General features: G+C 37.5%; 1 protein-coding gene across 1 annotated transcript; it reads left to right on the top strand.

Annotated features, from left to right (window-relative positions):
- Positions 1-5,997: 5,997 nt before the first annotated feature.
- edn2 (endothelin 2) lies at positions 5,998-9,393 on the top strand. The gene is made up of 5 exons (XM_026942111.3): positions 5,998-6,190; positions 6,720-6,873; positions 7,033-7,146; positions 7,683-7,775; positions 7,900-9,393. Exons 1-5 carry the CDS (start codon positions 6,127-6,129, stop codon positions 7,979-7,981), a joined length of 507 nt encoding a protein of 168 aa, XP_026797912.1. The 5' UTR covers positions 5,998-6,126; the 3' UTR covers positions 7,982-9,393.
- Positions 9,394-18,906: the final 9,513 nt, after the last annotated feature.

The following is an 18,906-nucleotide window of genomic DNA, read 5'->3' on the forward strand; positions in this document are numbered from 1 at the left end:
ACAAGTTTGTGCAATACCTTATGATCCATTTTTAGATCAAATCCATCAGTGTGTCATCTGAACACAGGCTTCGATAGAAGAGATTAGTCATGAGGAAAATCTGACCTTTTGTACAAAGCAGTTAACACGGTTAATATCACACATTTGCTTACATTTAAACAGGGACCTAGAAATAATGCTGCAGAATCTTGAAAATTAAATATTCAAGATTTTGAACATTTACTTTCTTTCTTTTAAAAATTCTAAAACCTTCTGTTTATTTCCAATTTTAAATGAAAAAAAACAAAACAAAAACAAAACAGAAACCCAGGTCTAAGACTTGATGTGACTCAGCCTCTTGAAAAATGAATGCGACTCAATAATTCTTGCCTTTATACTCGTAAACAATTTTCAAGAATTCGATATAGAACAGCCAGTGCTTTAGCTGCTGTATGCTGGATGTGGTGTTGTAAGCCTTGATGGGTGCTTTGTTGGATATTCACATATGGAAGTTATCCTACATGAGTTTATTGTGTTAAATTGTGTCCACAGCTAAATGTATTTAAGTAAAAAGTACAATATTTCTTTCTTTTTTTTTTTTGGTCTTTGAGATGTTTAATGAGTATTTAGAAGGATTAAAATGAGGGTCAAAAGATATGTTTATTTATCTCCAGTAACCACTTTATCCTGGTGAGGGTCAAAGTGGATCTTAGGAGAGTGAGGCAGAATTTACATAAGTACTATCCACCTCTGCCTGAAACAAAATGCCTTACGCCACATTTATGCATTTGAATACTTTATGCAGTGGCATTTGTTATCAGATACGCATTCATAAGATTATCTCTGACCCCTCTCACCTGCACTTTTACAACCACTTCCTTCAGGGGTGAGATACCGGACCATGAAAACTGAAACTCCAGGCACAGACAGTTTTTTTCCCCTTAGCTGTAGCCTTGCTCTGGATAAGCCTCATTAACATAAACCAAAGCACTGCTGAAATACAGTATATCCTCACACCTAGTGCAAATTCTCTCAAAACTGTAAGACAAAGAAACACTATGTTCATTAAAATGCTATGCATGTATAGTATTCATTCATTCATTCATTCTTCTTCAGTAAGGTCTTTATCCTAGACAGAGTTGTGGTGGATCCAGCGCCTATCCCAGTAACACTGAGCGCAAGGCAGGAGAATTCACCCAGGGCCAGTCCATGGCACCATGCACGCGCGCACACACACACACACACACACACACATACACACTTAGAGGCGATTTTGCACAGCCATGTTTTTGGACAAACAGAGGGAACCGGAGAACCCAAACGGAACCATATAGACCAAGGGAGAACATGCAAAACTACACATGTAGTAGACATCAACAGGCTCAGAGGCTAATGCAGGATGCAAGGAGTCAATCACACCAATTATAGGGACATGTAGATTCGCAAATTTATTTCTGAACGCGAAATTAGTGCACATTTACGCAGTCAGGCTCTGTCTCCCACTGCTTGTAAAACATGTATACATCTTAATGGCATCATAACCATTATTTAAGGTGATAAGGCTGGCCCAGAAAATCACAGGGACAGATCTCCCCTCACTGCAGGACATATTCAATAAAAGGGCTAGCAACATCATCAAAGACCCCACGCATCCCACCCACAATTTCTTCACCCTCATGAAGTCTGGCAAGCAGTACCAGAGTACCGCAGCCAGAACACCCAGGATCTGGAACAGTTTATATCCCCAGGCCATTAGACTGATCAGTAGTCATCATCCACCACTGCTTCCACTGGGGTCATCAGGATAAGATCAGCCCCCTGCTCAACTGCACCCTGCACCTTACCAAATGGACTATCATACACACACCTCATACTAAATGGATTAATAAGCATTGTCACTTTAAACACTACACTTTGCACTGACACTTTACACTACTGCCACTTTATCGTTACTTGCACTGCTTCATTATACCGTGAAACATTTTTATTGTTAACTGTTCTTATTGCATACAGGTTCTCTTCAGACTGTAAATTGACTATTGCGTATTGTTTATTTTTATTATTCTTCCTGCCTTGTTCCTTATTGTATTTCTTTTTGTATTTTTATTGTCTTTGTAATTTATTGGTTGTTGCCCTTCTACCCCATCTTTCTCATGAGCAAAAAACAAAATAAGAATTTCTTGTACCAAAGTACATATGACAATAAAGATCTTCAATCTTGAATTTTACGAGCAACTGCATGACTTAAAAAATATGTACAGTCTTGGGAGTACACTACAGCAACCACAATGTGTAGCAACAAAATACGGAACCCTATTACACCGTGCTCAGTGAGTATAATATTTCCTAACAATCAGTTTGAAATTTTTATGAAGTTCGTATTATATTTTGTCAAATTTTTTCCTTAATAAAATAATAATGATAAGAATAATGCAGCTAAACACAGACCATAACTCGAGCTCAGGATCAAACTAAGGACCCTGGAGCTGTGAGGTGGTAATTCTAACCACCATGTGCCACCATGCTGATTTCATTTTGAGAAATACAAACAAGTAAATTTGTTACAAAATATTACAGGCAGGTGCAATCAAAAATAATAACTGCATGAGCAGGATTTAAAAAAAAAAAAAAAAAAAAAAAAAAACGTCCTGCACACATCTAGCTGAGACCAATTATGAACTGTAATGATGTAGCTGAGGTTGAGGAACTTTCAGCGCCAGAATTCATGGCCCATTCTGACAGTGCTTTTTTCTAGTGATTTCCATAGAAGTGGCGTTTTAAAAGATTGAAAAAGAAGTTTAGGCCACACCTATTTCCATTTTAAAGCTGAATACAGATACAGATATGGTTATTGAGTACTAAACAGGTACAGATACAAATAGTGTCATTGTGTTCTAAGGATGTACCCTTATTATATACATATCTTCTATTATATTTGCTTTGTTTCAGTTTCGTCTGTATCAGTGAACCTACTGTTAAGTCAAATTTCTTGTAAGTGAAATCCTTTTTGGCTAATAAAATAATTTCCGATTCTGATTCTTTTAAATTTGTTAAAGCATGGCTGAAAGACTCAATGTCTCTACATAAAGAAGGCTAGGTGATTTACGTTGTAAAAATGAAGTGACTTTTTATAACACCATTGCTCTCCAATTAATCACCATTCATAAACTGATGCATGCCAACTTCCTATGTTTCTGTTGACCTGTTTTGGTCAGAGACTATCAGTAGGAAAGGGAAAAGTATCAAAGGCCTGAGCAGCTCTGCATGCCGGAGAGCCACCTAAGGAATTCCTTGGAGTCATTTAACTGTGCAAGCCTGTTGACATACTCTTTGTGGCATGCTGCCGAGCCATCCAGAACAGGAAATGGATAAAGGCGCATTTTTGCAGTGTGACTGCAGGAAGAGACAGGCTGAGAGAGAGAATGAGAGAGAGACAAAACAGAGACAGTCACTAGATAGGAAAGCGCTGTAATGCGGGTCTCCTTTGCAATGATTAACTATTTATGAAGACGACCGAATAGTTTCGATGAAAATTGGCACGTCTGATGACTGAGCTCATACCTCCTAGGTCTTACATGCCTATAGGGCTTACGGAGTTACATATGTACTTTGCGTATGCAACTGTAATGCCATATCTGGAATTCTAGATGTGTCCAGACAAATGAGTGCCAGTGTTTACAGTCTGTCTGTTCTGTGGCACCAGAAAAATATTTGCTTAAGCTTTGGCCGTTTTTGTTTATCCATTTTTAATGTGACAAATAGTTTTGGAGATGCCATTGTTTAATGGATGGTGACGTCACTCTGGCATTTCCTGCCCCTTGCAAAGACTGTACGTTCCTCAGAGACATTTTCTGCCCCCTTTTGTTACAAAAAGGACATTGTTTTTCATCCATCAGCAACTCTTATTCCGGTATGTTATCACGTCAGTAATCCTGACATTCATCAGATGATTATTATATAATATAATAGAAATATATAATTTATTTGATTAATTATGCAAATTCATTTACCGTGTTTTATTTTGTTTTCCCAAACCTGCTTTTTAAGTCATAAAAGGCAAGAGAGTGTACACAGAAAGAGTGTACACAGGAAGAAAGATAACTTGAAGAGGTGTCATTCCAAGAGGGTAATTCCATTATACGTTTCCCAAAATCTGACATGCAAAATATGCATGTCATATGAGATCATTTCCAGTCTGAAAACAAATATCTTTCTTTCACATTTAGATATTTGCATATATTACCCAGTGCCATTTATTATCAGATACCCATTGTTGAATTCCATTCATTATGGCTTGACCTGATAGTGTGAAGACCTACGATAATGGAGGACCCAGACGATTTGCATTAACTGTCGCGGAAGTAAAAACGAAATCAGATGGCATGCACCTCTGGAATAGATTGATGGTTTATTTCAATTCTAACAGTCCATCGTGTAAAGGTATTAAATTAGATTTAGGTTTTGTCACATCACAATTAACACAAGTTAATTGTGATAAAAGATGAGTGAATGTTACAGAGCTCAACAAAGCAGCTAAAATAAATATAGGTAAAAGAAGAATACATATAGGTAAGGGGGAAAATAGAAGGTAAAATACAAAAATCAAAATAATATATACAATGTATAAGGTGGCAAAATTTTATTTCAAGGAAAATATATGTTCTTAAAATATATGGTCTTGTTATTTGTTTGTCAAATTAGACTCATTATTATTCATTATATATTACTGTGTTGATTCACCTATAACTGGAAATACAGTATGTTGTGTGAACATGATTAATAATTGCCTTATTAGTAGTGATCATGTGCAGTAAAAACTTTATTAAATCCTTGTTATACAAACTATTGAGCATGACTCAATAATCTCACTCTTATTAGACTTAATTCTTCCTGTTCCATCATTAGGTTCAAGCATCCATTGGGTGCAGTTTATGACTTTGAAAGCTGAAGAAATTAATAATTTAATATGTGCTCTGTATTATAGAGGAGAATTTTAGTTGTCACTGATTATGGACTAAAAAGTAATACGTTTTAAATAAACTGCACAGACTTTTCCCTAACATAGATATTTAAGTAATATTACTCAACTAATATTTAAGTCTAATAAGATGGGACAAGAAGTTAGTAATTTCTGCTTAGACAGTTAGTATAAAGTGTTTCTTGCACATTTACACAACTAATAATATGATTATTAGTCATTTTTACATAACATTGCTACACCTGTTATGTGGCAAGACCATAAGTAATGCATTATATGTATTCCATAAAATAAAGGTATGCTGTGTGCATAATAAAAAAAAAAATATTAATAGTAGAACTAGTATGCTGTATATTGAACTGTACAATGTGGTATATAAGAATACTGGTAATAGCATTGAGTATATTTATATGTAGATAACAGTAGAAAGATCAACTGCACTGTGTGGCCATAATTGTTTAAGTATTATGTGTGTCGTGAAAAACAGTTAAAATATAGTACATGATTTTCATAGAGAATGATAACTATAGGAACTTCATGAACAGGAAAAAGTAGAGGATTTTTCAAATAGAAGATACTTATATACATATATATATATATATATATATATATATATATATACATAAAACAAAGAAAAAGAGCTCACCTCATTTTTCTACAAGATATTATATATTAAAAATTACATTGTAAAACTGGGCTGTGTGGATGACATTAAACACCACCTTGACTTTTTTTTTTTTAATAATAAAGGAGAGTCCCTGAGGTAAAAAGGCAGGAAAGGTTTCATTTCACACCCTGACAGTGATATCTTGCACGGAATGATAATAGTCAAAAAGGGACCATCTCAGCTTCTCCACTCCTTAATGTTCTTTTTCTTCTCACTATTTTTTTCTATCCAGTTTTCCATGCCCAACTGATGATCCCCTTGAGAATGCGAGGAGGCGACTCATTGTGTAACAACAACGTTCCATGTGTTGTTGGAAAGAGATGACAAAAATGGAGGTGTGGCATCGACTTGCTGGGGCATAAAAGGAAGGCCGGGAGTCTGAGCTGCACATGAGCACCTGTCATTGCCTCTAGCAAGAGCACTAAGAACTCAACACACAGTAAACCTGTGCACGTTGCTTTCTGTGGATATAAAAAAAAAAAGCTTTGTTTTAGTCTTTACAATGGATCTCTCTCTGCACACCATTCTGCTGATCACTGCCACATTCTGTGTGTTTGTGGAAGAAGGTAAGCCAATACTTCTCAGTTCCTGTTATGCTGTGGTGGATAATGCAAATTTGTGTACACTACAATGACAAGGCATGCATTGAATATTTTCACAAAGTATAAATATATTAATATATGATCTTTCAAGATACTAGAACTACTTTTGGATATTGCATGGTATGAAGGCAATATTTGATGGGCAAAAATAGCTTAAGTTTCATTTTTAGGTGTAGTATTACTTAAGCAGTGAGAAACAATACGCATATGGCATTGCACTTTCCTTTCCTTATAACCCACATTGGAGACAATAAGGTTATCATGTAACTGCCTTTCTATCTTAAGTGATAAGCGTTCCATATCTAAATGCATGGCATTGTACTGGGCCTGGCATATTTACACTTGAGTTTGATTGAATGTTTAGAGATATTTGTTTTTAATATGACTAAGACAGAGCAACAATGATGAGCCGTTCATTTCTGTGCGGTTAACAGAGCCCTGGTAAACATCCTACATTTTAAAATGGTGTGCTCTTTATGTGCTCTGTTTCTAGGATTTGGACTACCCCTGTTCCAACCATCAGAAACCCAGAGCTCTTCTTTAACGGCCGCAAGGGTTCGCACCAAACGCTGCTCCTGCAGTAACTGGATGGATAAGGAATGCATCTACTTTTGCCACTTGGACATAATCTGGGTCAACACACCTAGGTAGGTCACTCTGAGGCTAACACACAGCACAAATCCACATATAAATCCACATAATTTCAGCATTATGCTCTGTATCAGTGGGACTTTAAAAGGGAAATATAGATCTATACTATAATCTGAAAGTTGATATCTTTATCTCTGTTATGCTTTTCTCCACAGTAAGATCACCCCGTATGGCCTCGGAAGTCCTCTGTCTCGTCGCCGGCGCTCCACTGGGCGTTGTGAATGCGCCAACCCCAATGATCCTACCTGTTCCACTTTCTGCCACACCAGGTGAGCATAGCATAATCCTTGTCTCTCGTATGAAACAACTGAGAAAAGAATAGACTCCAGATCAAAGGAGATAGACAGCTCACATCTTTTCTGTCGTGCATACCAATGGCAATCATGCAGAACCTGAACAGATCAGGGTAAACCATAGTTAAAGGGTTAATGAGATATGCGCTGATAAGGTGTAGCTGTTTACTTCAGTGGGACTAACCTACACTGGCTGGATTTGTGTAATGAGTCATGCAGGTCCCTGAGTCATTGGGTTATTTTTAGAACATCTGCTTTTTATCAGGCTTCGCTGTTAGGAATTCTTAAAGTTGCTCAGTTATTTAACGCCGAAGCTGTGCCTCCACCCTTTGACACTGACGTCTGCACATATCTTAAATGACATGCTTTAAATTGTTTGCTGTAGGGTAAAGAGGAGGAGATGGAGAATGTTTTTTGCTCAGTAATCCTGAACTAATTATATTGTAATGCTTTGTCATGTGAGTCTGCAATATGTACATTATTTAACCTGGCGCTTATTCTTTTGGTCACAGCTCCATGGATCCAAGCCTAGTGGTTGTGAGTCCACTTGATCCTGAAGTGGGCCAGGTGGATAAAGCTGACAAAGATCTCCTCACATATTTCAGGTAAGAAACAGACAAATTCTTACAAACACACACACACACACACACATATATACAGTATGTATATATATATATATATATATATTTGTTGGGTGTTAACCAGGCCTTCACTTTTTTCCATTTGTAGACAAGTTGCCAAGGCTAATCTCATCGCAGCCAAGCGTACTGCTGTCTCAAGGAAAAAGCTGACCAAGACCAACAAATCGTGAACCAGTCAGAGAAAGATGCAGAGCGATAAGAAACAAAGGATCAAAATCTTCCCAGGAGGAAATGTCATTCCTGGGTAAGAAGCTGATGCCCTTGAGAGGATCTCTTCTGCTCAAAAGTGGGGTATGACTGGAAGGACAGTTGAGAGAAAGTTCTCTCAAAAGACACAGGAAGACCTAAGAATGCTCATGGAAAAAAATACAGCTATTAAAGATACTGACAGTGTTAAGGGAAAAGACTTAAGGTGTTCAGGGCCACAATTAATACACAGAAACGTCACGGATCAGAGAAGCAGTGGAATGTGTGATAGTGCCTATTTGAATACAAGTGTGCCTTGTGTTGTTTTACTAAAGGAAGAATGGAGCACCTTGAACACCTGTGAAATGGAAAGGAAGGAATGTTAAGCCAAAAAAAAAAACATATGGGAGTCATGTTTGATAGTTTAGCACTATCAGATGAAAACTGTAAATTTTAGCCTTACAAATGAGGCACTTATTCTTGCAAAAAAAAAAAAAAAAAGACTCTGTGCAATACTGCTATGTTATGAAAGGTTGAATATAACAGTGATGTGTCTGTATACTAAGGTCTTTTTTATCTTCTCCTTGTAGTACATTCTGTTCTTCTCTGCATTTTAGTTGCACTTCTCTGTATCAGAGTTTCATATGATTTCATTTCTCTTGAAAATGTTAAATACCTCTATGCAGGCCCTTGCTGTAATTTCTTAGGAAGCCGTCATAAACACTGAGTTTATACTTCTGTTACTGCTGTATGATAACAATGACCAAAGGTTGCTATGCTGTCTTATCTAAGTTTGCCAGTGGATTCTTTGGGACACATATTAACTGTTTTATGAAATGGATCAACCACCCAGGGCTCATGAGGGAGTTTTTTTTTTTTTTCTTGGCCTCTTTGTGAACGCGGAAATATTATTAACATGGTTACTGTTGCGTGTTTTCAGTTACATGTGCAAACGAGTTTCAATGGCTCGGAGCTTGCCAACAAACTGCAGTAATTGTTTTTTCCTGCAATAGAACAGGCCAACTAATGTCTTTGTAATTTCCCATTATAAGAAACAAGCACTGGGTTTCAGTGGAATGTGTTTAATTGGGCGGCCTTTTAACTACTGCTTATAGCTTGATGTTTGTCTTCTGCGTGTGTATGGCACGCAGAACGACTCACTGCTATGTCAACAACTACTGTTTCTCCTCTGATATCTAGGGAAAGGCCATTTTCAGCCTTCAGCTTGACCACAGATACTTGAATGTTTAGTTTCACAGCCTGCAGGGCCTATATCATGTTGTAAAGTAGCATGCCTGGAAAAATGTTATTTATTTAATTTATTGAGCTCACTTATTTATATTTTGTACCTCATTTACAGACAGGTTTTATCTCAAATAAATTATTGGAATTGAAATTTGTTGCATCCTTTGTGTTTATTTTGGTTAAGGATATAGGAAACTTAGGTAAAGCATTTTCATTGCAATAAAAATTACAGGATATTTCAAACATACTTACAAAAATATCATTAATTAACCCATAAACAGATTAATAATAATAAGAAGAAATAGGTTTAATTTATATGGCACCTTTCTACCACTCAAGGTTGCTTTATAATGAAATAAAATTTGCAAGAAACATACAAAATTGATGATAAAAAATTGATCTAATTTCAGTGGCGTAGGTGCTCACGATCCCACTGAAGGCCTGTGCTGGTCCATATGGCCACGGCATCACCGCTCTGAATGCTGTACCATGGATCCACAGAGCTGCACAAGCGTGACACAAAGTGGACCCAGACACATGAGAGAACAGAGAGCGGAGCAGCCCTATGACCGCTCAGAATGATGATACCAAACTTTCTGACATCGATGAAAGTATCAGGCACACCGAGACTGATCAGATGCTGCACTCACAGCGGCTAAAAAAACATGCAAACAAGAAAACAGAAAACAAACATACAAATGCAGGAAAAAAGAAAAAAAAGAAAAAGAAAGACAATGAAAAACTCCAGTGAGAAGCACTAAAACATACACAGGGTACTCTCAACCAGTAATGGAAGGAAATGTGAAATATCTTATATGAATAATATTTATAATTCTGTATATTATGTATATATTATATTCTATCCTATATTAATACTGATTAGTATTAATAGATTGCGATAACAGATGACACATTTCAGAGGCTGTCTGGGTTTCAGACAAAGTAGTAGTTGTTATTCTGAGATAAGCTGTTGTAAGAAGTTTTCCAACTTATTACCAAAATGATTAGCTCCATTAATAACACAATAATGTTTGTGCACTTGGTTACTTTTTAAAAGCAGAGATAAAAATCAATATTTGCCCCTTAAGCCAGTGATTAAAGCTTTCTAACTCATGTGTCAGTTGCAGACAGATGATATTATGACAGAACCAGCCAGACTAGGTTTCTCCTAACAGTCGAAAAATACCACAGCCAATAACAAACAGCTATAATTCTCACGCTTCTAAATAAGACCCTCTGATGACTGTAGTGTGGCCTACAAGAACCAAAGGTTTCAGAAACATAAATCATCTGTTTTCTGTTTTTTTTGTCTGATGACAGACAAAATCTAATCTATTTATCATATGGCAGTGCAAAGACTGACTGTATGGTTTTTGTGTGGCAGATTGTTGACAGAAAGAACGGCCCAGACTGACATTAAATATTTCGCCAGCGATGCTCTAGTCTCAGCCTCAGAGATTTCCAGTGTAAGATACAGTCACACAACTAAAAAATGAATGGAATCCCATCCTTAAAATTATTCATGAATTTTACTGAAAGCAGTTAGCTGTGATTAAAGAAAGCAGTCTAGTTCCTGGTGTGTCGCCTGCCCTGTCAGTCAAATTTCTGTGAAAGTAGGCAGGTGTAGGACACAAAATATGCAAAAACTAGTTGTCTGTCAGTTATAAAGCTGTGTCATTAAGGAATAAAAGGCCTAATAAAGGCCTAATAATCAATATAATTAGAGTTGTTAAAATATTATCACAGTGACACAGTAGTGCAGTGAGTAGCATTGTCAGCTCTCAGCTCCAGGGTCTCCGGCTTAATGTCTGTGTGAATTTCACGTGTTCTCCAAGTTTGTTTGAGTTTCCACCAGGTTCTCTAGTTTCCTCCTACCTCCCAAAAACCTTCCTGTAGAATCTGTGAGCTGCTCCACCACCTCCCGGAACACTGACTCATCATTGTTGCTGTTGAGACCCACAACTGTAGTATCTTTTCAAACATGATGATGTGATTGGAGCTGTACTTTGCAGCACAGTTTTGAGTCAGCAAGGTGTGAATGAGCATGCGAATGTGTGTATGCACTGTGCCTTGGACCGACATCCATATCCAGTGTGTATTCCTGCTTTGCTCCAAGTGTTCACAGAATAGGCTCCAGATCCACTGCGACCCTGACCGGGATAAAACATTTTACTGAATTTGAATGAACGAATGAAGAATATTATCTGTGATTAAAACACAATGCCGATATATATACATATATTAGGCTTTACAGTTACAAGTACAATACAATAATTCTTCTCATTACGAAGTTGGCATCAGAGATGATGCAGCACTTCTAGAGGAATTAAGGGCTAAGGGCCCAACAGATGCAGATTGGCAGATCTGAGATTCAAATTCACCACCTTCTGATTGGTAGCTGAGAATCTTAATCACTGAGCCACTGCCCTTGGAGCAAGCAGAAGCAACAGCGTTTGTACAGATATGTGTTGGAGATGTTTTACATATTGAGAGGTTAAATTGGGGAAACTCATGGAAGCTGGTTTTATGGAAATATACAGTATGTCATATGATGGTCAAATCATAGCATGCTGTAATAGTGATAATAATAATGATGTTACACAGTTTCACAATGCTTTACAGATACATGCCTTCCTTTTTCATGTATTTTATGTATTCCTTATGGATACATAAATGTCCTTCAGTCAGGCAATTTGATCATCAATGCCATATCTGTTCATTTTGCTAGCTTAAAGATTTTTACCGTATGTGTATTTTTTTCTAATTTAACCCCTGAACCGAATATAGCACCAAGGACTGATGATGTCATGCAGGGTGTTTGCTGTTCCAAAAAAAAAAAAAACCACCCAGATTTAATACAGCTTTTTCTAGTTCTGTTTAAGATTATGAGATTATGCTGGAATGCATTGTAGGTGCACCTGCATCAGTCTCTTCCCTTCCATCTGCTCTCTGATGTCACTCAGGCCTGGAAAGCTCCTTCTGCCTCTGTTCTTCTTCAGAGTGTTAATAGCTGACAAGTGTAAAAAATAAAAACAGGATGCTCTTTGCACATTCCCCTCACATTCCTGCAGAGTCTCGCTTAACAGTAGGAAAGGGAAAACATTGGAAAAATACAGCCGTGTCTCCGCTGGTTAAGAGGAAGTGATATGGAGAGCATGGAAACTGATTAAGGCTTGCTTAATCACTGGGGCTGTCAAAACACTGCTTGCTTTGTTATATTCGTTGTTTTTTTGTTCCCTGCATACATTCCTGCATTCTTTGATCTAACTATGCCAATGCAATGCCAAATGCGAAAATAGGCGTGTTCACAGCTACAGGTGAACATGCACTTCTTTGTATTTTTCTTTGGACAAGTGTGTGCGTGTGGTTGTGTGTACTTTGCAGTGGTCTCTTTGTGCAGAGAAATTGCTAAATATTAATAGAGAATAAAGATTAATAGATTCTTGTGAAGAAATTTTCGTAACCCTTTACTATAAGGTCCACACATAAGCATATATTTAATGTTTAATTAATGCATGGACTAATCCTTAGCACAACAGGAAATATTAAAAGCCGCCTTAGTCATATATAAATAGCCATTAATAATGTTAATCTTAAGGCGTTAATGTCTTGTTAACCCCTTCTGTTAATATCCTGACTTGCAGTATTACGGTGTTGTAATGTCCTCTCAATCCACAGCTCTCAGTTAATGCTTAATGGCAACTACCATGCCACAGGGCCAGAGCTTCAATACGATGAGCCAACTATAAGATATGAAAGTGTTACCATTATATTCGGCATGCTAGTAGCAATGCTATAAAAAGCTTCCCAATTAGATCAAATTAAATCAGTTAAACCATTACATTGTGTAGGCTACAACACTATATGGCCAAAAGTATGTGGACACCAAACCATCCCAATCCAGAGTTCCCGTTTGCTGCTGTAGCAGCCTCCATTCTTCTGGTAAGGCTTTACACTATATTTTAGAAAATGGTTGTGGGGATTTGTGCTCATTCAGCCACAAGAGCATCAGTGATGTCAGGTAGTGATTTTGGGTGTGGTGCACAGTCACTGTTACGATTTATCCTAAAGATGTTTAGCTCCAACTCCAAGCTAGCTCCTTGCTTGATAAAATGATATTGTGCTAGTGTTACATTACTTTATGGCTTAGTCTACAGTTGTCATATTTAGCTGTTTTGCTATTAGTTCATCTCCACGACTTACCACAGTTTTACGTCCTGTTTTCCTCTTTTTCTTGTTCTTTCTTCCTTTCCTGGCTTCCAGACAGGTAGATTTTCTTCATTTTAAAAAGCATGACAATTCAAAATAAACTTAAAAGTCCCACAAGTCTCCCTTTAGTGGGGCTTCCTCGTGTAGCATTGTACATTACCCATCAGAGGTTTTCGGGGAGTTCAGCACTTTGAGATTTGACATGTTCATGGAGTTCACGTACTTGGGATCAGCCTTCCTGGGTCCTTCAAAACTCAGGGTGCCAAGAAATTGCCTGCCTTGACTATTCTGTAGCTAGATGTCTGCACAGTCCTTACTGTGTGATTCAATGGATGAACCTCACGTGGGATCATAACCACTGTTATAACGTTTGTTGGTGGTGCTGGCTTCGAATAATGAATTGCGAATTTTCCCACGGCACTCACACCAAATCACCAAGTCTTGATTAACGGAATGAAGTAACAAGTTATTAATGACTGTTCACATATGACTCTTTTGGCTGTAAATGCATTTGCATCATTAGTGTATATACACATATATATATATATATATATATATATATATATATATATATATATATAATATGGTTAATGGTTGTAAGCGTGATCTTGGTTCATATGTAAACATTGTAAGTAAGTATTTTCCTACAATTATACACAGCACAATGGAACGCACTCATAGAGGTACCAATACAAAGGTGTGTGTGTGTGTGTGTGCTGTGGAGGGGTGGGGAGAGGTTGAGAGAGAGAGAGAGAGAGAGAGAGAGGTCCTATTTAATGTTGTTTTGCTCCAGTCTGATTCAGTTCAGTCTGCAAGCTCAGTAGCTCAGTAGGCAGATTACAGTAAGAACCCATATCTGAACATTCCTTCCCTTCCTGGTTTTGTTTATTAGGAATGCTGGCTGTGTGTGTGTGTGTGTGTGTGTGGGTGTGTGTGTATGTAAAAGCCAGACAGTATATCTCTTCAAATAGCTGTCTCCTTTAAGGACAAATAAGTTCAGGGATCTCTCATCACAGCTTAAATGTCTTAAATGTCATTCTTCCATTCCTCCCTGTTTAGAGAATGTAATGCATGTTTTGATAGAAGCTGAGTCAGACAGAGTCTGCACAGTGTGTGTTTGTGTATCCACAAATATTTCATCCAAAATACCATACTGTGGAAATAAAGATGAACTACATTTAATGTTTGTTATTTAAAAAAAAGATACTTTTTTACAGACCCTGAGGGCAAAGTTCAATGAATTATTCTACATTCAGTGTCAGTGATAGGGAGTAGCTAGGTACATGTAGCGATGCTACTAGCTTAACTACAGTTTTAATAGCATGGAGGTAGTTGTTCTATTTTCATAATAATGTAGCTTTTCCAGTAGCTATCTATTCTTTTTCACCAAGTAGAAGAATAGCACAACAAAACTAGTTAACCAGGTAGCAAACTGACCTTGGCCCAACATCTCCCTATAGACATTGGGCAAATGTTGGGAAAGGAGCATTTTTAATAACAACCTTATCAACGTTCATCCAATGCTGACCCAACATCACAAAGGAGCACTTTTCATAACAACTTTACCAATGTGAAGTGGGCCAATGTTGAGCCTACATTGGCAAAGAAGGACACTTCATAACAATCATGCCAACATTGTGCCAATGGCAAGGTGGATTTAAAGGTGGATGAAAGTCTGTCGTTCCTGGTGGCCAAACATTGGGCCGCTGGACAAAATGACGTTGGGTGAAAGTTTGGTGCCCAACGTTGGGCCAAAGGAATGGCTGATGTTGGCCCAATGTCAGTTTGCTACCTGAGCAGCTAGAACAAAACTAGATAACTAGAACTGAACAAAGAGTAGTGAAGTGAGTTGCTTTTTTGATGATTTTTCTTTCTAAGTCATTGTAACTGCATCTTACTAAAAGTAATTTACAAAAAGAAAAGAAAAATCTCTTTGTTATGACATACCATACACAATAAAATTAAAATGTCCTAATTGATTTTCCTTAGTTTAGTTCCTTCAGTGTAGTTAGCTACTTTTCTAAGTAGCTTGTAGAGTAGCTAGCTATTTCTTCAAAAGAGTAGTTTGTCTATAGCTTAGCAATTTTATATCATGGTTAGCTTTTGCAATTGCAGTGCAGCCACCACATCCGTATGTAGGGCTTTAGCAAAGCAGCCTTGAGTCATGGGGACATATTTGAGAATGCATTGAGATATGGATCTCAGTTGCTTATGTGTTACTGCACACGTACATGTGATAAAAACCCACAGCCCGATTCCTTTTTCTCTAGAAGACCACAGGCACAGAATAAACCATCCTCAGATTGCTCTGTAAACAGTCAGTGCTTTATTCTGATATGCATCTCAATCTTAATTTTGTATTCAAACCTGGGGGAGATGCTGATCTCTTGCCAAAGAAGAACACTGTATGTGAATGTGGGCTGGCACGTCTGCCCTAAATCAATGGAAGGACTGAGAATTTTGTCCGAACAAGCTGTAACCAGCCACAGGCCTGAACTGTGAGCCAAAGCATTCAAGCTTTCGAGGGTAGTCAACATTTGACACAATGCTGCACCAGGGAGTGGATTCAGTTTTCTGTGATGCCTTTGGCTTATGAGCTTTTTGACAGTGAATGACTTGGGAGATTTTGGAATTAATTACGGGCAGAGCGGTGCTCAAACGTGAATAATGGGTGTGTGAGTAATTTTTGGAACAAACTTGGAATTCTCTGTGCATTCAGAGTCACGGAAAGCCACGGAAATAGTGAAATGGCATGTAAATAGAAACGTAAATAGATTCTCCTGTACTGAAGATGTACAAAACACCACCACAGTCACATGATGACAGAACGCCAGGCTATAAATAATGTACTTCAAGTATGTTGGAGAATGTAAAAAGTCTATTTCACATACTCTCTGGAAATACAAACATATACTTTTCTGTACTTTTTAAAATGTATATTTTTATAGTAATACATTTTAAACTATACTTCTCAAGAGTACATACTGTAGTATGTATTTTTTTAAAGTAGACTTACATTTTTTTAGATTTAATTAAATTTTATTCAGCTATATTTAGTGATATTGAAATATAATTTAAAATGTACCTAAGTTTGGTTAAGTTGCAGTATACTAACAACTGTACTGAGTGCAAGTTGTTTAAAAAAAGTACTCAAAGTACTCTTTGTTGACAGGAATAGAACCCAGTGTGGTCTTCTTGCTAATGTAGCCCAGTCATCTTAAGGTTCGCTGTGCTGTGCATGCTGAGTTGCTTTTCTGCTCACCATGGCTGTAAAGAGTGGTTATTTGAGTTACCGCAGCCTTCCTGTCAGCTCAAACCAGTCTGGCCATTGTACTCTCACCTCTCTCATCAATGTCTGCCTGCAGAACTGCTGCTCACTGGATGTTGTTTTTTGTTGTTCTTGTAGTTGTTGTTGTTGTTTTTCCACACCATTCTGTGTAAACTCCAGAGTCCAGCTCTAGAGATCAACAGTTTCTGAAATACTCCAACCAGCCCATCTGCCACCAACAACCATGCAATGGTCAAAGTCACAGAGATCAAATTTTTTCCCCATTGTGATGTTTGATGTGAACATTAACTGAAGCTCTTGACCTGTATCTGCATGATTTTATGCATTGCGCTGCTGCCACATGATTGGCTTATGCTAATTGCATGAACAAGCAGGTGTTCCTATTAAAGTGACTGGCAAGTGTATATAGATATGCTTAAGATATATGAACAAATTAAAAACACTTTATTGTCATAAGTTGTTCCAAATAATACATTTAGTATGTAATAAAGTACGTATAAAGTGGCAACATTAAAAGCATGTACTTATGTTAATTATACTTACATACACTTTTCTTTCACAAGGTTAATAAACAGAAAGTGCAGCATTATCGGTCACAGTGCTCCACTGCATTAAGCCTACAGGGGCATGTGTCTCACATACACACACACACACACACACACACACACACACACACACACACACACACACACACACACACACACACACACACACACACGCATCCACACATCGGTTGGGAGTGTAGGAGTCAGCTTTGTTTGTGTTGTGTCTGTAAGACGTAGCGCCACCGCAGAGCAGGAAGCAGAGGGGAGAGGGACGTTCCACTGGCCCAGATGTTTTCAGAGAACTGGAGATAGAGGCAACCACAGCAAGTCAGGAATAGAAAATTCCTTTCAGTGAATGAAGGAAATTAGCACTTCTGTGTAAGCTGAACTGCGATCAACCCTCAGAGGTCTATGCCCATGTTTGCCCAATATTGATGGCCTCATTTTAAATAGATGTCATGTTTTATATCATTTGTTTCTGCTCAGATAGGTTGATGAATGACCAGATTTATGATTACTGTAGGCACTGAATAACAAACCTTATGATTGTTAAAAGGTCATGTTTGGAAGGTGTGGGCCTGCTGTGTATAGTACAGATAACCACTGTCTTGATAATTAAACAATGAATAGATAAAAATGCAAACCATTTGTGAAGTGCTGGTTTATAATCCAAATAAAATAACAAATAAGCATGTTTTATCACTCATAAAACTGTGAAGATATGGTTTTTCTGCTCTGTTAGGCCACAGGTGCCAAACGATGTCTCTTCACCAAACAATTCCTAAATTATTAAATCAAATGTAAGACATGAGCTCATATTAAAACTGATCATTAAAACTGAAATGTAAATCTCCACACGGAAACATACCCAAGCCATGAGGCACCAACACTACCTGCTGCACCACCATGCTAAGCCATAACCATAACCATTTAAAAAAAAAAAAAAAGAACTGAAATGATTATTTTAACTGTGAACAACGAAGAAATGATAATGATTGCTAAGTTACAAAATACATTTTTGGTCAAACTGCAGTTCCAGTAAAGCGAAGCAGTGCAGCACAACATAGTAAATACGCAGCACAGTACATACCGAAAATGCTTTAGTGTTTTTTTTTTCTTTAACATATCTCTAATTATAGTCACATTCTTCCCTTCCCTTCTAACTGGTCTCATTACAGCATTACACAGTTATTTCTTTGCAGCTTCAATGCACAACATTCTTAGAAGCCACACCAAGGTTCACTATGTGAGAATTATTATGAAGGGTTGCATGAAAATGATTTCAGGTCTCTATATTGCAAAACGTTCTGCCTAATGTCTGAGACAGGGTGAGAAACAGGTTAAGGCTTTCCCTTGTTGCAGTCAGTCAAGCACAAACTGAAAGAAATTGAAAGCTTTTCCTGTAAAGTTCCTCAGCACCTGAACCTGATGTAACAAGTTTCCAAAATGGTCACCAGTATACATGCTGATCTACAGATTACATTTTTCCTGTATCTTTGCCGGGAAGGGGTTTTCCCTGCTTGGCAAAAATGAACTTTAAATGACCCAGGAGAACATTTAACTGTAAATAAAGTCGCATTTAACATTTATATTTAATATTTACATTTACAGCATTATAGTC

Source organism: Pangasianodon hypophthalmus, chromosome 29 (genome assembly GCF_027358585.1).
Source record: "Pangasianodon hypophthalmus isolate fPanHyp1 chromosome 29, fPanHyp1.pri, whole genome shotgun sequence".
In the NCBI taxonomy this organism is placed as follows: Eukaryota; Metazoa; Chordata; class Actinopteri; order Siluriformes; family Pangasiidae; genus Pangasianodon; species Pangasianodon hypophthalmus.

What these genes read in the sequence shown, in the direction of transcription:
- edn2 (XM_026942111.3), top strand. Translation starts at nt 6,127, where the DNA reads ATGGATCTCTCTCTGCACACCATTCTGCTGATCACTGCCACATTCTGT. An exon ending in CTGTGTGTTTGTGGAAGAAG is followed by an intron (nt 6,191 to 6,719) that starts GTAAGCCAATAC and finishes CTCTGTTTCTAG; the next exon opens with GATTTGGACTACCCCTGTTC. An exon ending in ATCTGGGTCAACACACCTAG is followed by an intron (nt 6,874 to 7,032) that starts GTAGGTCACTCT and finishes TTTTCTCCACAG; the next exon opens with TAAGATCACCCCGTATGGCC.